The following is a 25,617-nucleotide window of genomic DNA, read 5'->3' on the forward strand; positions in this document are numbered from 1 at the left end:
GTGCTCAAGGCCTAACATTCTGCTGAGAAGAGTGATGGTGTCTCCTATCTCCCACTTGAAATCACAACGGTACAACTTTGCCCATCTTGAGAAGGAAGGACGTGGCTCATGAATCCACCTATTGATGTGGCGCTTGCAATCTTTTTCTCTTTTCACATAATACTCTGCTGCACTTTCTTTGGTGATTTCCATGTAAACAGGTGCAGGAGGTATTTTGAAGACCTTCTCGATTGTATCCGCATCAAGACGAATTATGGCTTCACCATCATCATTTTTTATGACTCTTGACTCTTTGTCAAAATGATGGGCGCATGCAAGAACAAATTCAGGTTCTAGGGCAGCAACTGGGAAAGAAGACGCATGATGGATATGGCTGTCCAACAGCCGCTGCAAGTTGTTATCCTGTGGATCTTCTACCCTGTGAATGAATTCTGCCATATCAACATGCCCTATTTCTGTGTCCCTGACGCGATCCAATGGCGAGGAGACCTGGGAAGGTGTAACCTCATTCTGGTATTTATCATATTTGTATTTCATTTTCTTTGGAGTTGGCGATGCCGGCAAATCTGACATTGATTGCGAACCTGGAATGCTGTGATGAAGACTTAAAAGGGTTAAGGCCACATCATAAACAGCTGCAAATATCATTCTTCCTTTTTTCAAATGGGTAAAACTTCGATCTCTGAATTTCACGGTTTTGTGAGAAGAAGAGAGAAGACATGTAGAAATGGGAAAATCTTGACTTTGACCAATTTCGGATCTTGGGGGAATTTTCGCAAGTATACAAGTTGGAAAGTACATACATGCAATCGGGATTTTAAAACCCGAATACAAGTATACTTGTAAATTCGAAAATGGAGAAACGGATGAAAAATGGGATTTTGACTTGCGGGAAATGATGGAAATGGAAAGTGCGGATATGGGGAACGTGAATGGATAGAAATGGGAATATCCGGGATAGTCATTTTCATGAAAATGGGAAGATCTTTTCAACATGTAATCCGGTTTTCAAAACACGAATTTGCAAGAGAGAGGTATTTCACATTTTTCAAGCTTGGAAATTTAACCGAAAATGATTAAATTTCTCAACCGTAAGGGAAGAACAACAATTTCCAGCGAACTTGTAATCGAGATTAAAAATCCCGAATACTAGCTAAGATGGAATTTTGAGAAGAATGATGCAATTTAACAATTGCATTTCAAAGGGAAGATTTGTTTCATGAAAACTAATTTTAAGGGAAGAACAACACATGTGAAGAATGCAATTAATAACAAAATAAAATGAAGAAAACATGAAAATAAAAAGAAGAGAAGAAAGGAAGAACATACCTTGATTGGAAAATCAAAATGCTTCTCCAACAATGCAATACTTCTTGAGATGAAGAAGCAAAACTGAACTTTTAAACCCTTATCACGTTTTTGTGAAAATGCCCCCAAAAATGGTAGCAATCTTAAACTTGCAAGAGTAAAATGCCAATGAAAGTGTTCATTTCAAGTTTGTTGCAGCAAAACGATCAAGGTATTTGCTAAAGCAATAATACCAAAGGTGTTTGAAGAGGTATCAATGCCAAAAAACGCAGCCAAGAGAGTCACGTTTTTGTGAAAAAACGTGGCATTCATTACACATTCAATGCACCATTAAATGGTGCGAACCTGCTCTTACCCTCCACGCCTTAGGAAGAAAGGCCAAAACGATTTAGGAGTGTGGGCAACATTGAAGATTTAACCGCTCAAATCGTGGCATTCATGAGGCACGTTAAAAAAAACGCAGTTGCTGTTCCTTAGGGTAAAAAACCAGCGGATTTGTCTTTGAAATGGCATGATAGATGTCAAAAAATGCAAGAAGATAGGATGCAAACTCAAAACGCCCCCATCATCCAACGATTCACCCACGAATTTCGCCTTGAAAAAGTCCAAAATCACTTCATTCTTGCATTTCGGGTTTTGAAAAATGAATGACAAGTTCGATTTTCTTCAAAGGAAGCAAATCGGGTTTTAAACATAAAATGACAAGTTCGATTTGCACTTTTTCCTCTTTCATGCTTAAAATCGGGTTTTAAATATAAAACAACAAGTTTAAAAAATTCACTTTTTCACTCATTAAGCCAAAATCGGGTTTTTTTGGACAAATGACAAGTTTAAAAATTGTCAAAAATGAACTTTATGCTAAAATCGGGTTTTAAAAGACAAACTGCAAGTTTAAAAATACTTGTAAGGGGGAAATAAAATCCCTACAACAAGTATTAAACACTTGCACACATGTAATGGGGATTTAAAATCCCTATTACATGTAAAACCCATTAAAGTAGGGGTTTTTTGGACAAACTGCAAGTTTACTTGCAGTTGAGCTAAAAAACCCCTATTTTAACTAAAAATGACCAAAAAACAACAAAAAGATAAAAACATTAAATGGGAAACTAAAAATAAATTACAAGTGACATATTTGAAATAAAAAATGCACATGTAAGTGATCAAAAATTCCCCTACAAAGACCACAACAATGAATATCATTAAAACTTGCATTTTGAAGAAAATTCTCCACCTGCAGTCTGGGTTTTAAAACCCGAAATTGAAGGAAAGGCATGGCAAACGAACCCAGAATTTGACGAAATTCGAAACGTAGTTCGAGGATGGACTGAGGATTAAGCCAGTCCAAGGATTAGTCGAAATTCTGCCTCGGGAAGCGTGCCATAGAGTAAATTTTTTCATTTTTTCACAAAAATTGCATCGTAGTGGTCCTTCATTTTTGGAAACAAAAATGAGGACAACACTCGCCATTGCCTACTATACCCTTGCAAATTAGTCTCGTATATCTATAATTTCTTGCTAGTAGATAGACAATGTAGGAGCTCATGTAAAAGGACTTCGTCCTTTCCAAAATTTTCAGTTGTTCATGCAGGTTGTTGCTGATTATTCTAGACCAATTGAACATTCTAACTCTAGAGGTGATCTCGTCGATGAAATAATACATCCATGTTTCAAATGGTGCACCTTGAGGGCTGCCCATTACTCTATTCACTAACAAAATGTTGCCATATTCCTCCTTGAAGTTAGTGCGAAGCAATCTCTTTGGCACTCTCTTGAGGGTGGGCCTTGGCTTCTCTAGCCACAACTTGTTGACATTTGTTGCGCAAAGCTCAAGCTGGTCCTCATAAAGTTTTTTAGTTTCTTCCTTAGTTTTATAGAAAGTCCTGTTGTAATTTGGTATTCCAGATGCTTCTTGAATGGCTAACTCTCCAAGATGAGCCATATTCTCCCATCTGGCACAATGATTTGTCTTTCTTGTGCATTGTAATATATGGCACATTCAACCATAAGCTCAGCACACTCCATAGCCAATGGAAATCCAATTGCTTGGACAATGACATTTCTCATCATCCGGTGAGCAATAGGTGTTGGCAATAGTCCATCTTGTCCATACATTCTCCTTTTGAAATCTTTGAAATCCACATGCCCAAGGATAGTGTCTGTGACATTTTTCCATTTGAAATTAATCTTTGACTCCGGCTGCAATCCTTTATTGGCGAACTTCATCTGAATTTTTCTTTAAGGTCCTCCTTTGGTGGTCATCAACCTGCAATCAGTATAAAAAATTTAACATTCTTTCAAGAAAATTGAAGATTCTAACTTTGATTTTTGGACCTTTTGCTCAAAAATTTCACTTTCAGCCTGTCAAAAAGCTAAATTTATGTGAAAAATTAGACTGAAAATGGAAGAATTTGGCCAAACACTTAGTAAATTTAATGAGAATAAGTGATTAAGATAGAAGACGGATGAAAGAAGTCAGTCAAATTCAGATTTTGAACCTTTGAAATTGCACTTGTGACTGAATTCTTGATGAAAAATTTGCCTTCAATTATGTCTTTAACTCAGAAAAATCACTTTATCTCTGTCCTCCACTTAGAAAATTTACTTTATCTTCAAAATTTCTCCTTCAAAAATCTATCTTTCATAACCTTGAGAGAGAAAACCTTTCACCATCGAACTTGAGAATGAAATGAAAATGACTAAAGGCTGGAGAAAATTGATCATTTTGGCAACTTCATGTTTTTCTTTAGATTTATCAAACTTGGACTACTTCATTTCTTCCAAAACGGCAGCTTAATCTTCTTTCAAAATTTTGGAAGAAAGTTTCTATTCTTGCCCATGGTGCCATCCTTAGTCAAAATATCCTCTGAATGAGTTGGTGAAGAACCTTCTAGATTCTTCTTTTGAATTCAAAATTTTCTTTGTGTTGGAAAATGGAGTTTTTCGAAATTTTCTTCCAAGTGTTGGAAAAATATTCAAAAAATATTATAAGTATTAAGTTTATTTTTCCAATCTTCAAACTTGATTGAACCTTCGTCAATGGCAGATTTTAAATGTTTCATGCCATTTCTCTCTCCTAGGCGAACTTTGCCATGGCATCTTATCAAACTTACCTTATGCTTTGGCGGTTTTGACCATGTTCTCTTTATCTCCCCTTGCATCTTGACATGGCGGACTTCACGTTTGGTATGTCATTCTAGTCAATGGAAAGGTGAAGTTTGTACTTCTTAAGCCATGCTTGGGCGAACTTTGCACTTCTTAAGCCATGTTTGGGCAGACTTCAACATTGACATGCCATTGTGCAAGGGGGACTTCATGACTTGCACACCATTGTGCAAGGCGGAATTCATGACTTGCATGCCATTGTGCAAATGCTAGGGCGGACTTTGAGGTTGTCTTGCCATGTGCAAGGCGAACTTGACACTTGCCTTGCATTGTCCCTTGCATCTTGACATGGTGGACCTTGAGGTTGTCTTGCCATGTGCAAGGTGGACTTGAACTTTTGTATGCCACTCCATGGCAGACTTTGCACATGATCTGACATCTTCACCTTTGGCATGGCGAACTTCATGTTTGGCCAAACACTTTAAATTTATTCCATTGCTATCCCCATTTGAACTTGTCCTTGGCGGACTTCGTGGTTTTCTTGTCATTGTGCATGTTTATCTAGAACATCTAGACGACCATTTTGTCTAGAGATTTTACCCTGCTTTTTACACTTGGAGACAATTTTTTTATTCTAAAGATAGGAATGTTAATGCCATGACCTGAGGGACCCAATCCTAAGTCAACTTTCAAAAAAGATGAAAAAAGAAAAAAAGAAAAAAGCAAAGAAGCTAGCAAAAAAGTTGCTTCCTGGATTGGTCCCAAAGTGCCAAAAATTTAAAAGGCAGAAAAAGAAAAAAAGCACAAAAGCAAAATCCCACAAAAATAGGAAGGTGCCAGAATTGACCCTAAGCAATTGTGTTTTTCGTCCTTCGGGCCCTCTGAGCACTTTGATGATGTCCAAACACTATTATGAGCATGATTTCCCTACTTGACCCGGATAACCTTTCAAAAACTCAAACTCCAAACTCCCAAAGAAATGGACTTATGAAATTGCAAAGCGAAGACAAAGCCCTAAAAAGCAAACAACTGGGGGGGCAATGTGTGAAATAGGTCACAACACCTTGTTAATATGAAAACTAACATTGCTACCAGCAATATGCTGCAACTGATATGTAGGAAAAATTTCAAAATGAAATGAAAAATTAAGGGACTGCAATATTTTAAATGTAATTTCATTTATAAAATTCAATTTAATATAATTTCTTTCTTTCTTACAGTTAAATTGTTGATATGAGAACTAACATTGTTACCAATTATATACTGCAGCTGATATATAGGAAAATTTTCAAAATAAAATGAAAAGTTAAGGAACTGCAATATTGTACACGTAATTTCATTTATAAAATTGAATTTATAATAACTTCTTTCTTTCTTTCTCAAAGTTCAATTGTTGATATGAGAACTAATATTGTTACCAATAATATACTGCAGCTGATATGTAGGAAATTTTTCAAAATGAAATGAAAAATTAAGGGACTGCAACATTTCACATGTAATTTCATTCCTGAATTTTTCAATTTTATAATTTATGATATTTCAACAAATAATAATAATTTTCCACTCTAGATCTTTCTAACGAAAAAAAATGTTTTGTACAATTGCTTATTGTAAGCTTTATTTTATTTTAAAACTGGTAAATAACCAAACCAAAAAGTTGAGAAATTAACTTACAGGTTATTTAATTCAAACATGCCAATGATTTTCCCATAGACTTGAAGGGAAAATACTTCAGAAAATGAATTAAAGAAAACAAAGAATGAGGCCAAGCCTATGAGGAATATTGGGAAAATTATTTGAATAAATCTCATAGCTACAACTACCAGGATATTCAAATATTGTTTCAACATTTCAAAGAATCATTTTCGAAGTTTTTGATACCATTTGTACAATTAAACTAAGAAAGCAGGAAAAAGCTATGTATATGTCATTATCAACATCTGGTTTATATAACAGTTAGTTTCCCATGCTGTACAAATGGATACGTGGTGCATATTCTTCTTCAAAAATTGCTCCTTTGAGAAGTTGCAAAGACTGCAGTGAAAAGATTGAATATCAGAAAAGAGATTTATATGTAAAAGCAAAATTTCTAATAAGCTACGCCTCCATTGCCATAGAATCTACCATAATAAAACAAAACACGAACACAGTACATGGAAAAAGAAAATCAGCACCAAGTCAAGCTAAATCAAAGGAGGAGAAGTCTATTATTGCAAGGTAGCAAGGCAAGATCCAGAGGTTAAACGAGGTCATCATACTTCCATTCTTGATTTGCATCCTCATTAATGAATAATTGGTTCTTATTTGAATAAGAATGAAGAGAAATACAGAGATAAGTATTTCATTAATATATTAGAGCACCACCAATGTATGCCCTCGGATATTTCAACTTTCAAATGCATAAAAATAATCTTACCGTCCATGCAAATTCCTTTATTTCCTTTCTAAATTCTGACTCGTCGATGGGATCAATATCTTCCGGTAATGCAACACACTCCCACCACCTACATGCAAATGTAATTGTCTATTTAATTGAGCATGGTATATATTTAAATTGAAAATCACCTAGACTCTTACATATTCCATATGCGCTGTCAATTACAAAACAAAAAATCAAAGTAAACAACACAAACAGTAGAAAAAAACCCTAAATACTCAAACAAGACACTGAAGAAATTATGAAAAACTATCAGTTGAGACAGTTCTTAAACAACACAAACAATAGAAGAAAATACTAAATACTCAAACAAGACACTATAAAATAGTTTATGAAAAAATATAGTTGAGACAGTTCTTAAAAAAAATCAAATTAAACAACACAAACAATAGAAGAAAATACTAAATAACCAAACAAGACTCTATAAATAATTTATGAAATACTATAGTTGGGACGGTTCTTAAATGTTGGCAGCACCCAATCTATGAAACTGTCATGCAATTTGGGGCTATTGTCAGTGAATAAATGCACATTTATCATTGAGGTTTTGGCATTGACTAAATTATGACATGTAAATCCTTGTAGGCAGCACTCATTTCCATAAGGTTCTGAGCATACAGTTTCTTATATCCCATAGCAAATGGCTCCCATATATTCAATACTTCAGACCAGTTGAAATCCTCATGAAGATTTTCCTTTCCCTTTCTACTTTTAAGAATGACTTTAGAAATGACCTGCAAAACTAAAACAATATAAGAACGCTATAAATCCATAAATGGTTAGGTAAATATAAGTTCAACTACATATATTCCAATAGTAATTCCACTGTGTCCGAAGACTTTGAAATATATCCAAAGATGGATGTGGAAACTAACCCATTCTTTTGAACTCTTTTATTTATTTGCAATCCTCCTATCCCATAGACATACTCAACAACATGATCTTTTGCATTGTAACAGACAATTGAAGGAAATTGACATAATGAACTAATCACAACCAACTCTATTATAGCCTGAGCTAGTTGTCATTCAGAAGAGCACATAGTATAGAAAGATGTAATTCATGTATAAACATGCCCAATTACAATTGCATGTCATAGGCCCTTCCAATTCTGTTATGAAGGATGATATTAGAAAACAAATGGAGCCATAAATAATTTCAATCTTCCAATATCCAAGATGATTTAACATATTATGAAATAAAACATGAAATTTACACAAACCAAAGTCAATTTTTGGATTGAAAAGGTAGTTTAGAAGCAACAGAATGATATTATTGTATAAGTCTTACGATAATATAAATTTTTGATATCCTATAGAGACATGTGCATGCAACTTGCTTTTGTGCATAATATATAGCATATGTTTTTGTTAATGAACACAGGACTAACTCATGTGCTCAAGAAATTTACTGTCAGGAGCTACAAAATTTGATTACAACTGAATGCTCGAGTGCACATCCTTAAGCCTCTATTTCATCATGACAATTTCCTGTTTTGTATAGGATTACCTCCTGTAAATAACGAATAACTTTCATGTAGCATATTGTAGTACTAGTAATACTAGCACATTGTAGTACTAGTAATACTAGCACATTGTAGTACTAGTAATACTAGCACTTGCACAATTAGGAGGTGCATTGTTTGGGCCAACAGGAAAACTCATGTTGAGCAGTATGTTAGATGTAATTATTAACAATTGGCATTTGAAATGACAGTATTATTAACATAGACCTATCATATACAGATGGAGATGCAACACAGCATGATCATTTGAAAAGACAAACGAGAATTTAAATCAAAATCACATTAAATACCAACAAACTGAAAACCATAAATTTTCAAGAAAACAAATGACAGCATTTATATATAGAATGATTCAAATAATAAAAAGACCTCTTCAATGTACAATTTGAACAACTCGAGTAGTACTCCTGATAAGTAAATTGACCAATTAACTTCCGACAAAAATATCTTTTTACAATATTTTTAAACATGCAACGTAATACAACAAAATGAACCCAAGCTTTGCATTATAACGGGTATCTTAACAAAATGCAACACATATAGAGTATGAATCTTTGAAAAAGTCAAAAATCTACAGAAACTATTCCCAAAATGAAAGGTTGTCACGGACATGTATCTTCATTTCATGATAACATACACAAAATAGCTACATAGTTGTTAAAAACAGTCATTTTCAACTAAATCAGGAAATAAGATTAATGAACGCAAACAACAAACAGCAAAATGCTTGAATACAAGAACCTGAAGAGAAAGAATCTTAAGGAATTGTTTTTTCTTGCAAAGATTCTATGCACAAAAATTTCTAATGGAGAAATCAACGAACATATACAATAACCAGAAAAACACTTCAAATGAACAAATCAGCAGTGTTACTCAGAAACACATTTCCGGCCTAAAGGCACACGGTCCGGAAACAGAAAGGGTTTCGGGGACAGGGGAACAATTGGAAACGTTTCCAAACCGTCCCCGATCCTCGAAATTTTTGGAAACCTTCCTGGAAACTTGGAAACAGTCAACCTTTTTTCCAGGGACCGTTGACCGTCCCCGGGACGGCAAGGGACGCCCAAGCTGTCCCCTAGCTGTCCCGAGGACAAATGACCATTTCCGGCCGTAGGCACAATTAAAAAACAATTTGTTTTTTATAAAATTTATTTTTCATTATTTTAATTTTCTTTAAATAAAAATTATTAAGGAAAGCAATTAAATTGTTTTTAATAAAAATCACTGATAGAAAGCAATTAAATTTTTTTTATTTTTACGATACCATATTTGATATTGATATAATATTATATCAATATCAATTATATGGTATCAATACCATATTATTGATATCGATATAATATGGTATCGATATAAACATAAAAAGTTAAGTATTTAAGTCATATTCAGTTTTGAACAAGAATTCAAAAAAAATTGGCAGAGATTTCATGGCAGCGCAGGGAAGAAATATTCTGAAATATAGAACTAGTGAACACTGAAGACATGAAGTGTGAAAGCTGAAAGGATTTTTTTCATTTTGATTTTGGTCTGAGCAAGGAAAAAGAAGACTATGAAGTGTGAGCTGTGAATTTTATTGCTCAGGCACCCGGGGTTTGAAGAAAAGAAAGAAAATTTAAGAAGTAACAGCAAGACTATTTGGATTTGCCATTTGGAGGGTTTAAATTCAGATTTGGAGCATTGAAGATAAGTCCATGCTTCTGTTTTTAAATTTTAATTTTTTTTTTCATAGTTTCAAGAAAAAATGTCTGATTTTATTTTTTGTCACTTTTATTTCGGAATTTTGAGCTTGCATTATACAGTAGACTCACTCATTAAACATGAGTGACAGCAATAGAAGTGATGGTAGTGATGAAGAATGGGAAGGGGAAAAAGTTGCAATTGAGGGTGGTAGTGGAAGTGTTGGGGGTGAATCAACACATGTATCTAACAAAATTGAAATCCCTTCATCTGTCCTAAAACTGTTTGCACAAGGCCCTTTTAACCCTTAAAACCCTCTACTTTGCCTTGTTCATCCCATAGATGCCAAAAAGAAAAATATTAGAATATTTAATTATTATTTATTTAGTATTTTAATGGTCATTAGAGTATGTTTTGCTTTATTTAGTTTTCTATTTTTGGCTTCTATTTTTTAGAAGCGGTTGTTTTTTTTTTAGAAACATCAATGTTTGTAATCGCCTATTTAAACGGCTCTATAGTTGAATAAAGAAATCCAATTATTTTGAGCAATCAATTTTCATGGTATCAAAGCGAAGAGATGGGATTTTTTAGAGTTTGGCAAATTTTTTTTAAATCTGTAGAACCCTTTCTAGAACTCTTTTCTAGAAAAAATTTTATCGATTTAAAAAAAAAAATCCTTGGTGGTTCGTGCGCTTTTTTAAGATGTAATTCAAAATTCTTTTCTAAGGCAATTTTTAGGGTTCATGGCTTTTGTTGTACTAGGGTTCGTGGTCACAAGTTTTTCACAGGTTTGAAGTTGCTATTTTTTTGGGTTGGCACAAGGGTTTTCTTAAGTTGAAAAAAACCGGATTTTTTTTGAAAAACGCGACCCGTTTCTACATATTCGAGGGTTCTTGGTCTCCTACGAAGCATTTTCTGGTTTTTCACGACACGATTTTCGCGTCTTTTTGGTGTGATTTTTCACGATTTCCCTTTTTTTCTAAGAGCGGGTTTTAAGCAGATTTTTCCTCCTTTCACATCAGAATTTGTGGACAAGCTTCTATTGCGGATTTCTTTTTGGGGGCTGTAGTCGCGTTTTTTCAACGCGTTTTCTTGGCAGTGACGACAAAGTCTTTTTTTAGTGCCATTTTTTTCCGTGATTTTTCCTATGTTTTTGTGGGTTCTAAGACCCATGTAGGGGTCTATAGTGCTTGGCGGCTTCTATTTGGTATTTTTCCCTGCACGCGATAAAAGTTTTTCTATCTGTTCGTGTTTTTTGTGCCCACGAAAGTGCCTTTCTCTCAACATCGCATGGTTTATGGGCCTCTTCGTGGATGGCAGGAGTGTTTTTGTCTACCAGTTGGAGGTTATGTGTCTTTCCTTTGGCGAGGGGAGTTTTGTTTTTTTTTTGACGGGTCTTTGTTACTTGCGATTGGTGTTTCAAGCGGCTAGGTTTTCATGGGTTCTCCCGTTTTGGGTTTTCTAATTTTTCTCCACAAAAAATCATGGGAGGGTTTTGCTTGATTTTTCCTCAAAAATCAAAGAGTGTTGTTTTACCATGTGATGTCTAGTGTTTTGTCACGTGATGTATGTCGTTTTACCACATGATGTTTAGTATTTTGTTGCATGATGTCTGATGTTTTACCACATGATGTTGTAATGTGCCCAATTTTAAAAGTGACAATTAAATTAATTTTTATTAAGTTGTCCAAAAATAAATATTATTTTAAAGGATGACTCATTATAAATTAATTTAATTAATAAGTAAAATTAAATAGTACATGTCACTTTATTATTTAATTGCCCTAAATTCAAATTATTATTCAAGAGGGGGGCGATTTATTCCCTTTGGCCAATTATTTGTTAATGAACACTTTATTAGTGTTGTGGGTGCCTATCTTCCCTTGGACAATTTATTTACAAGGCGATTTACCTTCAAGCCTAAGTAATATATTATTTATGTGGTCGATTCATTAACATTGGGTGACACTTTATAAAAGCTAAGTTAAATGGATGACTTAGGCGGCAGGAGAAAATATTTGTTTTGAGCCAATAAGGAGTTTCTTCTCATGGAGACTTCAGCATGTGTGAAATATTTCATTGCCAACTATAGGAAAACTAGGAAATATTTTATAATCGACCAATGAGAGGGCGAGTCTGGGATTCACGGCAATGGAGAGTTGTAGTCGATGCTCAGTCATGGACTTGGGGTGGCTCTTTAATCAGAAGTCGGGCGTGCTTTTTGGAGGTGATGGTGGATCGAAAGTTCTCATGGAGAATATCAGAAGGAATCGCTGAAATAAAAGCATTAATATTTGGATATTGATTTTGAAGTATTTTCTTCTTCCTGTGTTTTGTCAGGCAACTTACTAGGGACGAAAACCCTTGGTAGATAATGATTTGGATGGAATCCCAAGTCATTGAAGGTCGTAATCCACAAAGGGTTTCGAATTGCACATAAAGAAGCATTTACAGGTTATTTGGTTGCAGATTCAAGCTGAGATTAGGCGGCTAGGGTTTCTGTGCGAAATTCAGAATCTGATAATTATTTTGGACAGACTGATTAAAATCATTACCAGTGTCAAGTTCAACAGCAAATATCAATAATCTCCCAGCGCCCCATTGCTTCCAGTGATTCATGATTTGCAGAAGGCGTGGTAATTGTGGAGGCTAATACAAACTGTGAAATTCAAAGACCAGCACCATAGTAGGAGGGTGATTTGGAAATAGAAGAGTTCGATCAGCAGAGACTCACCATTGTGGTGTATGCAACATACTAGGCAACAATCTCAATATTTTAAGGCATCAAATCCTTAAATTCGTTAATGGTTTCTTCAATAAATTTGGCCAATTGGGGCAGTAGTCGACCTGCTGTAATAAGAGTATCCTATAGCATGTAAAAATAAGGAGCTGGGAAGTCTAACATAGTTCGAACCATCTTTGGTGGCAGACTGGGTGTGTTACTTGCACCTGGTATTATATTCATCAATAAACTCCATGTGTGGAAATACTGAAATCTCCGAAAGTTGGCATCTTTCAGATGTCTAGTGTTTTGTTGCGTGATGACTAGTGTTTTATTGCGTGATGTTTGGGGTTTTGTCGTGCGACGTTTCAAGGTTTTGTTCAATTTTTTCCTCAAAAATCGTTTCAAGGTTTTTGGTCTTGTTTAGGGATTTTTACCATTTTTCCCATAAAAAAAATGATGATTTGTAACTTCATTTTTTGAGGGTTTGCCGATTTTTCCTCAAAATCGTGGTTTCAGGTTTTAGTTTGGTTACCCAACATCAGGTTGGATGGATTCTGGTATTCTTGACCATTCACACTTTGCAAATCCTGGGAGGGTCTCTGTCGCAACAAAGTGTTCTTTCTGTATGTGATCAAAAGACCAACAGTGTCTTCTATAGGGTAGTTAGTAGATAGAATGACCAATAAAGGAGGGTATTAGAATATTCAGTTATTATTTATTTAGTATTTTAATGGTCATTAGAGTATCTTTTTCTTTATTTAGTTTTCTATTTTTGGCTTCTATTTTTTAGAAGCAGTTGTTTCTTTTTTAGAAATATCACCGTTAGTAATCGCCTATTTAAACGGCTCTAGAGTTGAATAAAGAAATCCGATTATTTTGAGCAATCAATTTTTCAAAAAGAAAAATTCGGGTGGAAGGAGGGTGTATAAGTGTCATGTATACAAAGGTGAAATTAGAGGGAGCTACACAAGGGTGTGGTCTCATTTTTGGTTGTTATGGGCAAAGGAGTTAAATATTGTAAAAATCTAGAGGATGCAAAGTTAGAGTGTTATAGAATACACATGGAGGCTGAATACAAGTCTAAAGGTTTGCCCTTCATAATGCCTCAGCCATCTACTCATTCTCATAGTGTTCACCCTAAGTCATCTAGTGGTAGTGCCGTTCATAGTGTGGGAGTCAAAAAAATAAAAATAAAAACGGAAAGAGGAAGGCTAGTGATAGTGAGCAGCCAGTGGCAGTTACAAATTTGTTCAATGTGCAAGCACGGGAATTGGCAAAGAGTTTCGTTGCTGATTTCTTTTATGCCCATGCCATCCCATTTCATGTGGCTCGTTCTCCTTAGAAAATGATGAAAGATGCAGGTAATATTGGTCCCTCTTTTGTACCCCTTGGAGATCATAAACTACGCACTACCCTCCTTGACAAAGCATATTCGAAGGTGAGTTTGGTGATGGAGGATATGAGGCATACTTGGATGAATAGCGGTTGTTCCATTGTGATGCATGGGTGGACCGATATTAGTCATCGGCCACTCATCAACATCATGGTCACATGCATATTGGCTCTAATTTTCTTAGAGCCATTGATTGTTAAAAACAACGCAAGGATGCCGATTTCAATTTAGCATTCTGACAAAGGCAATAGAGGAGGTTGGGACCTCAAATGTTGTTCAAGTGATAACTAATTCAGCACGTGTGTGCAGATTGGTTGGTTTGATGGTGGAGGGTGCTTACAAGCACATCTTTTGGACTCCATGTTGTGTTCATGCATTGAACAATGCATTGAAGGACATGGGGAAATTGGATTGGGTAAAGAAAGTGATGACACATGGTAGAGATGTTCAAATGTTCATTTGCAACCACCACACCTCGATTGTTCACTTCAGGTTGTTTTCAAGGAAGGAATTTCTCAAACCTGTAGAGACAAGATATGCCAGTTACTACATTTTGTTAGAGAGGATGGTTGAGGTGCATGATGCTCTATTGATGATGGTAATGAATTCAGAGTGGAATAGATGGCCTACTGCAAACACTCTTAAAGGAAAAGCCATAAAATAGTGGATCCTTGATGACAATTGGTGGTCCACTGTGAGGTAAGACATGTTAATTGTCGTATTTAATTAAAAATCAGATATTTCTTTCAATTTTCAATTTTTAAATTTCTGTTTTAATTAAAAAAAATCTGATTTTCAGTCTTTTATTAAAAAAAAACTGATTTTACGTTAAAAATTATGATTTTTAACATTTTGTTCTTGTTCTTATTGCAGATATGTTTGCTCCATCATCTCTCCTGTTGTAGATGTCATTAGATATGTTGATACGGACTCTCCTAGCTTTGGAGAGAGATATGTGATTGTTGACAGCATGATTCAAAAGATGGAGATAATTTTGGCTCACGATAAGTCGTTGGACTTATATGAGTACTACATTCAACCAATTTTCATGCGGAGGTGGAATGCTATGAACACTCCACTTCATATGGAAGCCTTTGCACTAAACCCAAAATGGTATGAGCCTAGGCCTGGAAGGTGCACTCTTAGTGAGGATGTCGAGGTGAGACATGGGATTATAAAGGCCCTTCAAAAGTTGTATTCATCTAAGGACTCTTGTAGACTTCGCGAGCAATGGGTCGCCTTCACAAACCTTGATGGTCCAAACTTTAGCACACTAGATGCCAAGATGGATAGAGCAATAATGGCACAAAAAAGCCTTGTTGGATGGTGGCAATGGCATGGGTTGATGCACCAGAGTTGAGGTCACTTGCCATTTGTGTCCTCTCACAGGTTGCTAGTTCCTCTGCTGCAGAGAGGAATTGGTCTACATATAGCTTTCTCCACTCCGTAAAGAGGAATAGGCTTACCTTTGAACAAGCGGATAAGTTAGTGGTTGTGCATAGTGCTTTGTGACTTGCAGATCATAAGACTCCAGAGTATTGACAGACTCCAGCTTTATGATGGGATATTAATCCCGAAGACGCCACCCAGGTTGATGAGGATGACACATTGGAGGGATTGCTTGGCATTCTGTTGGATGATGCAACCTTTGAGGCTCAAGCTGACAGTGTCAGTGACATTGACGTGGATCAAGATCAGGGGCAACAACATAATATTTTTGTTTTCATTTTGACTTTGAAGTTTGAGACTTTTGAGTCTTTTGACATCATATGATACATTGATACATTATCTTGATATATGATATGTTACTTTAAGTCTTGATTACTTTTAACTTTTCATTTTGTTGAAACTTGCAGCCTTTGCTTATTTAAATATTTTGATATATAATATGATACTTGATAGTGATACTTTTCATTGTTCAATGAATTATATCTATGAATGTATGAAATTGAAATTTGAGCTCTCATTTGATTCATTTGATCATGATGCTATCCTATGTCCTTAATCTTATTCTATGATGATTCGATTTGATTTGTTCGATGCTATGTTCTTAGTTCTATGATGATTCGATTAACAATCATTGATTCAATGATTTTAGATTTAGAATCTAGATTCTAATTTATAAATGTTATTATGCTGCTATGATGAATTTTTACTATGTTACAATGTTATATAAATTTCAGATTTCCCTATATATATATATATATATATATATATATATATATATATATATATATATATATATGTATATATATATATATATATATATATATATGTATATATATATATACATATATATATATATATATGTCGTACCCTGTTCCGGGGAAAAAAAAAAGTCCTGGAAACCATCCCCCCATCCCGGAAACTCGGGGAAACATAGTAAATCACTGCATACTATTGAGAAAACAAGGACAAGCTCTCTTCTAAAACAAGAGGATCGGAAATCTTTCTTCAAATTTTCAAAACTGCACTAAATGACACTACTTGTCTCCTTGGCACCAAAAGATTCACCAAAAAAAGCTTATGTGGATAGAAATTTTCTGCCCTGGAGAGAAAGTAGTTAACAATTTATGCAATGAACAAGAAAAATGTTAAAAAGAAAAAAAATATATCTGGTAAAAAGATAAAATGGCTTAAGACTTACCTTTGCTCATAGCAAGCTTGATGACATGAGGCATTATTGTAGTGACATTTATCTGGCACTTATCTCTGATGAGGTCTCAATTGATATTACCCCACTCTCTTGCTAGAGGCATCTCAATAAAAGCAACCTTGAGGCATACTGATGTCAAAGCAGCCTATGATAACACTAGCCTTGCCTTTGCCTTTGTCTTCCTTCATATGTCAAGGGAAGGGGATAATCCAACTGATAGACAGAATGGCATTACTTTTTTTTCAAGTTGAGGCAGTTGCAATGGGTTGACCATTGTGCCAAAGCCCTCTCTCTCTCCCACCACTATTATTTTTACTATCTGACATACAACAAGCCTTGGAACCCCCCAATGCCTAGTTTGATCCAGCTCGAACACAATGCCTCTTCCCTTTCTGATCTGTCCATGCTCCACTTTGGATTGGCTCAAATTTATCCTTTCCCCCAAAATAGATTGGATCGAAATTCTCCTTTAACCCACTATATTAACAAGAATGGATTTTCCCATAAAGTGAGAATTTTAGTGACTGAATGATACTTCCTAGCGTGAGACAATTTTTCCAGCATTTTTTGGGCTTGAAAGCCCACAAGAAAAAGCCTATCAGCTCATAACACAAAAAAATGATTTAGAGGTTACCTTTTTATGTTGGACATGGTATGAACATAACATTTAATGAGTAACAGTTACAAGGTTAAAAGTTTATGGGTCCTATGGATATAAATAGAAACCATCAGAATGATATATATGAAGATTGTAGTTTAGTATATACATAAGCCCACCTAGGACTAGCCATATGTGTAATTATCTGCTACATTATTTAATTAAGATATCAATTACAAACCAACACTGTCATCCATTAATGATTTCTCCAATCCTTCATTGATGTAATGGTACAGACTATAAAGACCCTTTGCTAATATGCCCAAAAAATTTCCAACTTCTCTAGTTTGTAATGGAATAAGTTTTGGAGAGTTTGCTTGTACGTTTCAGATTGTTTTATGAAATTGCTACTGCAGGGTTTTAGCTTTCACAATAAAAATACATGGATTGATTGAAAAGCGACAAATTTATAAAGCACGCACAACTGAAATGATAGACTTTCTTTGATTTTGGCAATATAAAATTACAGAGATAATATTAACAGAATGAAAATTACTGCTGTTGCATTCAGAACTGCAGAGCAGAAAACTTGACACCACCCTTGAATGGTGCTTTCAACAAATAAGAGGCTCGACGTGCATAAGAAGAGACACGTCCAGGCCTGAAGATTTTTGCAGCAGTCACTAATTAGTAATTTCAATGCAAGTAAAAATGCACTAGTCTGTAGTGTTAAACACTGCTCAATTCCACACCTAGGACATCAAAGTGAGCATTCTTCGCATTTATCAATTTGCTTCAGTCATAATCTCATTCGCACCCAACTGGAAATAACCATACACCTCTATAGAATGAGAAATAAGTTTGACCAGCTTCCTAAAGGCCACGCAAGGATGGAGGATTGTGCTCATGCCTTTACTGAGGCAATCAGTTTGCCTAGCAATAATATTCTGCCTTTAACTTCATGCCAAGGAATGACATAAAACCCAAATACCCAACACTATACCAATCACTCATCAATGAATAGTGAAAATAAAGCAACAACCAAATCAATCTGATATTTAATCAATAATAACCACGTCTCCCATTGTGTATTAGTGTCCAGCTAAAACTCCTTCGACAATATATTTCTTTCACATATCCATGGCATCCACAAATTCATCCAATAAATATTTGAGATAAACTCAAAATATTGCAAATATGTCTCTACAAGAGACTTCACAAATTTGATGAACTCTAATTGTTGAATCCACTGTGAGACTTTTGAATGAAATCTCCAACCACTAGCAAGGGTAGATTAGTTGCACTCCCGAAACCCATTTCCCCTTAAGGTTTTTGTCTTAAGAGTTTCCAGCTCCAAAGAGGCCCTCCAAATCCAAATGAGAGAAATAATCCAAGCATTTCCAAATGAGACTTGAAATGTCCCTTTTATAAAAATCCCCAAAAACCACTAGAAGAACTTTTTGAATTCCCGCTTTTTTTAATATTTTAATTAAACCAAGGAAATAAAGTATCTTTAGTTATTTCCTTTAATATTTCAATTAAGTCACTTTATAAAGCTTATTAAATTAATTAAATATTATTATCCACAAAACATGCTTTGTAGGATAATATTCAATAATTAAATTAAATAATTCTGTTTTTATATGACTTTAGCCTACAGGAATTAAATAGGCTAATCATTCATTCTTTACACAAACTCCAACCATGAGCTCTCAAATCTTAAAACCTTTGAAAATGCACAAAGTGATTGGAACTGTCACAACCCAAAATTTCAACTATTTAATAGGTTGCTACTGTTAGTGCCAACACTAGTATTGTCATTATATATATATATATATATATATATAGAGAGAGAGAGAGAGAGAGAGAGAGAGAGAGAGAGATCCACACACACATATATATACATATATATATACACATATATATGTACATATATACATATATATATGAATATATAGAATCACATATATGTATGTATATATATATATATATAGGATCACTTGGATAAGGTCCTAATTCAACACTATTGGGTTCATGATCAATCAAAAGCATGATATCCATGTTCGAAAAAGATGAAAGAATGTAGAACCTCTATGATTGTAATAGGATCACTTTAATGCCAAATGAATATTGTATTCATGAAACATAACTCTGCTTGATCCCCATTGCCAAGGTGGTATGAATCTTTGAGTTGTAAGTTGTAACTAAAGTTATGTTCAAAAATACTTAGAGTGTGTCAATTTCAATTCATGTGGAAGCTCAACCTATTTGGAAAGTTATTTTGATTAAGTCATTTCTAAACAAAAGAAAGTGCAAATGTTGTTATTAAATTATTGTAATTACCCTCTTATATTATAGTTAAAAATAATCATTTTGAATGGGTCGAATGGATTTAACTCCACTATTAGATTATTTAAGATAAAATAACCAACCACATAAGCAATACTCTATTCAAATATGGATGAAAGGTACATGAAACATGAATGGAGTAATTATCTGATAGGAAAGTAATTGTTTGAATTCACCTTGGCAGGCCAAAAGTGTCATTTAGCCAAAATCAAAGAGGATTGGAACAAACAACTAAAGCTAACTAGACTTAAAATTACATGTATTCGAGATTGAGAAGCTAGTAGCAATTGAATTGTGAGTTGATTGGAGTAGGGTTGTGTTGACGTCTGAAATCGCATTGCTGCAAACTCCATACGGCCAACGCAGAATAGAATAACCAGCTGAGTATCCTATCCTCTCTTGAGATAAGGAAGTCCCTAATGCTATTTTTTTTGTATTTGATCAAAGGGGACAACCTCAAGGTTTCTTTTGTCAGGTCTTGACTGCGGGATCTCTCAGTGGTTTGATGTGTTTTTGCTGGAAACATAAGGGGGACTTACGGGGAAATAGGCAATAAGCTAGTCTGCTGTGATTCTCGAATTACGCAATAAAGAGCAAAAGGAAAGGGTTAGGAGATCTAAAACTAACAACACGGGTATGCGGGTAGACGGATTCAACATAACCAATTCCTGCTTGGCCAGAGTAGCTCACAACCTTGCAGGAACAGTGCAATCTTCAAAGGGACTTGGAAGATTTTCAGACTGGAGACGCCCGGCTAAGCACCCAATTCTGGCGCAGCTCAAACGGACACCTGCAATTGAACTAAGCACAATTAAAGGCTCAGGTTAACCACACAAAAGGATACACAATCAGTATATCCTCAGTGGTATGAGCCTGAATCTATCAAATACCTGCACACCCAAAATAGAAAGATCTATCTAAAATGCTGAGAGAAACCATGCAAACAGGATGAAAACAAGACAATAAACACCAATTCAATGTCTATATATTGATTTCAGCTGCCTATTACAACAATTTTTGCAACATCTCTATGCTACTGCTAAGATCTAACCTATTCTAACTCTAAAATCTAACTATCTAACAATCTCTAACCATCTAACTATCTAACAATCTAACTCTTTACAAAAGAAAGGCCTCTGCCTTTTATAGATATTACAATTTTGAATCGAAGGCTAGGATGGACTGCATCCAAGGGTCCTGATCTGCCCTCCAGAAGCTAGCAGCTTTAACCCATGCCGAATTAATTCTCAGTTATCCAACCAGCAACTATCTCAACTACCTGCCACTATTTGGCTTTAATTCAGATCTATCCAATCTTCTTGGTGGTTGGCAATAGTTATCCACAAAAATATCTTGTGCGGGACCCATTGTCAGTTTACAATAAAGCAGTTTCAGTTTTAAAACTGAATTTCTGGACTTAAATCCAGTTGTGCACTTTCTTGAGAATGCATAAACGTGCGGCATTCAAAGTGTTCTTTGGTCTTTGGTCTCGGTGGTGGACTTCAACTTTGTGGTTTGGTGGCACGCTTCCCCATGCTCGGTTGTTCTCGCGCTCTTGCATCTTTTCTTTTCCAGTCGTCAACGCCTCACCTTGATTGCGATCCCTCTTCGATTTGCGTTTCAGGTTTTTCTCCCGGTTCTCCAATGACATCTCGCGACTTGTGAACAATCAATTTCATTTTTATAAATCAATTTGAAAAATTAAATAATTTAATTTAACAAACATTAAATTTAATTACGACATCTGGCTTGAGAAGCTCTTTGTGAGATGTATCTTGAAAATGCTTCTCCTTTCTCTTCGAATGTGAAATCTGATCCTTGGTCTTGATAGTGTTTGGGCGATTTACTTCTGCGTGATTTTACCTTTGGAGTCTTGGGCGTTTTGAATGGGTTTATGGCAAATTTCGGAGCATTTAACACCTTCTACAATTTTCAAAAACTTCGGACCCTAGGCTCATGTTCGCAAGTTTCGCCTTTTCGAATCTCGGAGCTTCAACGCCTTTTGCGATTTTGGAGATTTAGCGTTTTTGCAACTTGGAAAAGTTTTCGGACCTTTGGACATGTTTCGCAAAAAACTTCGGACCTTTAAACGTGTTTTGCAAATTTCGGATGTTTGGTGTTTTGGCGAGCTGGAGATTTTCGGACCTAAACCCACCTTTTTGCAAATTCAAGGTAAATTTAGGACCTTTAGCCCCTTTTCGCAAATTTCGAAGTGTTTAGATGTTTTTAGCGAACTGGAGGCATTTTCGGACCTAGACCACCTTTTTGCAAATTTATACAACTTTGAATTTCGGCCCCAGGGTCCGAAATTGGATGACTTAAGTGAAATTCGAACCTCTGGGGGCTTTTTGCAACTTTCCAAGCATTTTCAGACCTAAAGCACCTTTTGGGAAATTTTGAATTTGGCCCCAGGGTCCGAAATTGGAGGACTTAAGTGAAATTCGGACCTCTGGGGGCTTTTGGCAACTTTCCAAGCATTTTCGAACCTAAAGCACCTTTTGGGAAATTTTGAATTTGGCCCCAAGGTCCGAAATTGGAGGACTTAAGTGAAATTCGGACCTCTGGGGGCTTTTGGCAACTTTTGAACCTTTTCCAGTTTTGGCTTTTGGGTCCGAAATTGGGCATTTTAAGTGAAATTCGGACCTAAAGGGTCTTTTTGCAACATTTCACATTTTCCAGTTTTTGCCCCAGGGTCCGAAATTAGGCATTTTTAAGTGAAATTCGGACCTAAAGGGTCTTTTTGCAACATTTCACATTTTCCAGTTTTTGCCCCAGGGTCCGAAATTGGGCATTTTAAGTGAAATTCGGACCTAAAGGGTCTTTTTGCAACATTTCACATTTTCCAGTTTTTGCCCCAGGGTCCGAAATTGGGCATTTTAAGTGAAATTCAGACCTAAAGGGTCTTTTTGCAACATTTCACATTTTCCAGTTTTTGCCCCAAGGTCCGAAATTGGGCATTTTAAGCTTTTTCTTCAAGAAGTGCGAGCTTGGGCACTTGGGTGAGTTTGTCAAGATCTCGTCGAAGGATCATTTTATGGAATATAACATTTAAGTATAAGAAAGATTCTTCTTTCTTATACTTTAAGTTATATTCCATATATACTTTCAGGATGTTTGAGAGTGGTTTCGGACCTCCAGGAGTTATATTGCAAATTCTAGTTTTTGGAGGATTCCTCAGTTTTCCAGACTTAGTCAAATTTCAGGATCAGGGCATTCCAGACTTAGCCAAATTTCAGGATCAAGACCGAAAGGCACAAACTGGGGGGTCCCTGTCTAAGACGGGGATGGGTGTGCGATTCGCACAACAGGTTGCCAAGTGGCATTAGGTGAAGAAATATATATAGAGAAATAGGTTGAACATTGTCTTGTGGTTGGATTGGAGAAACAAGTTGATTACAATGGACATAAGAAAGTGATGGGGAGAGATACACAGATGAACAAAGAATAGGAAGCAAGTTGAACTCTTTGTCAGCATATGGGGGAGAATCTAAAGGGTGATCTAAAAATGTTTCTTTAAATTTGTGCTCAACTACGTTCGAAGACATTGTTTTTCAGCACTAATGGGTGGCGAGGAGCATTGATCTATGACAAACAATAGCAAATATGGATGCGGATATTCCATGAGGAGAGGAAATCTGTGAGATTGTGGCCCTTCAATTATGAAAAGTATTCAAGCTAGCTCAAGGAAATACGTAAAATAGATTTATTAGTGATCATTCAAAGGGAGAAATTGCAAACAAAGGAAATCAACCTGTTATTGCCTGCTGTTTTACAACAGTCTTTACTTGTTAAACACATAAGCAATTGTCTAGTGTTTTTGGGAATTGCAATAACTGTTTTGCTTTACTTCTGTTTTATGAAATAATGGAGGTATGAGGATTTAGTAAACTATATTTGATGACATAGCAGATGTATAAATATACTTATTATGTTTTTAAAAGATATTTCTGCAGACATTAAATCAGTTGTGTCACATCCACAACTTTCACTGTGGATGAACACAAAGGAAAATAAATAATTAAATAGCTAAAAGGCGTGTAGTCCAGTACAGGATGAACGATTTGATGGGAGGTATGGGCCTCCATAAAAGTTTATAGAATGACAATCAACGTGTAAGGGAGACATCAAAAATTAATGGGCATGGTGCAAGCTTTGTAGGAATGGTTGCATAGTTCGTAGAGCATGGCATCCCTGCCCTTTGGCAATCCAATACGACATCCAAAAGGTCAAATTGTTGCACAATAATCATTATTAAATCCTCCTCACAACCCCGGGAATGGGTCATTATTTTCTAAGTTGGTTTTGAAGGCAGAGAGGATGAGAGAGGGTGGGATGACAGGGAAGAAAGAGATAGACAAAAGAAGAGAAACGGAAGTATATGCCCAAATGGATCTGTTGAAAAGGCTATAGAAACATTAAGGCAGATGTAAACTGTAGGTGAGTACAAAGAAGAAAGATTTGCGATGGAAGAAGAGTTGATCCTCTCATTTAAAGAAAGTTAGCTTGTACTCTAACACCTTCTGTGTAGAGACTGAAAAGAGTTGGAGATTAGTTGCAGGTTGGGGATAGACAATGGAATTCCATAAAAGCATAAAGGACAGAGGAGATTCACAAAATGTTGTAGTTGTAATTGCTTTGGTAGATTGGTATGCAGAATGTGCAAGCACAGACAAAGCACATGAACTGTTTGATATAATTTCTGAAATGAAAATGTGGTCTCATGGAGTGCAATGAATGTAGAATATGCACAAATATATTTGTTAAAAGGCTTTTCAAACTATCAAGCCAATGACGTTGGAGTCAGAATCTACAACTGGTGGATGCATTCTCCTTGCCTGAGCAACCCTTAAAACTTGGAACAAGGTATGGGTATCCATCGATGTATGAGGGTTAGATAGATTCTTCCATGAGACGGGAAGATAATTTTGGAGCAAAAGTTTTATGAATGCCGAAAGAGGAAATTCCAAGGGTTAAAGTAAGGAATGTAGCCATCCAAGCACCAGGAGGAAGGACTATAGATTCAACGCCAGAATCAAAATATCTTCAACTCTCCTCAAAGCTTAGTATAACCTATTTAGTATAATTTTAAGTCTGGAATAACTACTTTCTCGTTGTTGTTTAGGGATTATGAAGATTTAAAATAAAGGATATGGAAATTGACAATTAAAGTAAGGATATTGACTTTAAGTCATTTTGCCATGTTTATTATACTTTTCAATAGTTGAGATTATTTGGTATTCGATTTAAATAGTGATGAACTTATATTCATATTTCCATATGGGATGGAGAATGTTGAAAAAATAAGAACAGTTTTCCAAGGTCTCATTCTAGCTATAAAATATGTATGATGTTAAGGTGTTGTGATCTTCTTTCTTATGGCTACCATTTACAAATGTTACTTGTTTTGACAATAACTAATGAACTTGCTGATGGACCTATTGATTGGTAGGAGGAGGGTACTCCATGGATGTCCATTGCATAATCAATTATAGAATATACTCACTTGTGCATATAAGCAAGCAACATACGAACTATTAGATATCAATTAACGTTACTTGATTCCCTCAATGTTAAAAGGAAACCGAGAAGTAGTGTTTTAATCTTCGCAAAATTAATCCCATGTATGATCTCTTTAAAGTCTAGATACTTATAGATTGTAAGAAAATAATTTAATTAAGGATCTTGGCCTTGAAGCCATATTCATACATGACACTACCTCACTAGATTCTCTATTGGTGACCATGTTTGCGAATATGGGGCATTATGTGTATTGAATCATAATCAACTCAAAATATTATAGCCAATAGTGGCTTAAGATGTTGCTTAAAATAATTATGTTTTAAC

General features: G+C 35.5%; 1 protein-coding gene across 1 annotated transcript in view; it reads right to left on the reverse strand.

Annotated features, from left to right (window-relative positions):
• Window positions 1-25,617, reverse strand: part of LOC131063587 (histone-lysine N-methyltransferase ATXR2) — a 218,216-nt gene that overhangs the window by 101,012 nt on the left and 91,587 nt on the right. Inside the window, exons 9-12 of the mRNA XM_057997450.2 lie at window positions 7,469-7,584; window positions 6,830-6,917; window positions 6,399-6,447; window positions 6,088-6,142 (exon numbers count right to left, since the gene is read on the reverse strand). Of these exons, the coding sequence (XP_057853433.2) occupies window positions 6,088-6,142; window positions 6,399-6,447; window positions 6,830-6,917; window positions 7,469-7,584 (308 nt within the window). The remainder of the gene's footprint in view (window positions 1-6,087; window positions 6,143-6,398; window positions 6,448-6,829; window positions 6,918-7,468; window positions 7,585-25,617) is intronic.

This window comes from Cryptomeria japonica, chromosome 4, assembly GCF_030272615.1.
Source record: "Cryptomeria japonica chromosome 4, Sugi_1.0, whole genome shotgun sequence".
Taxonomy (NCBI): Eukaryota; Viridiplantae; Streptophyta; class Pinopsida; order Cupressales; family Cupressaceae; genus Cryptomeria; species Cryptomeria japonica.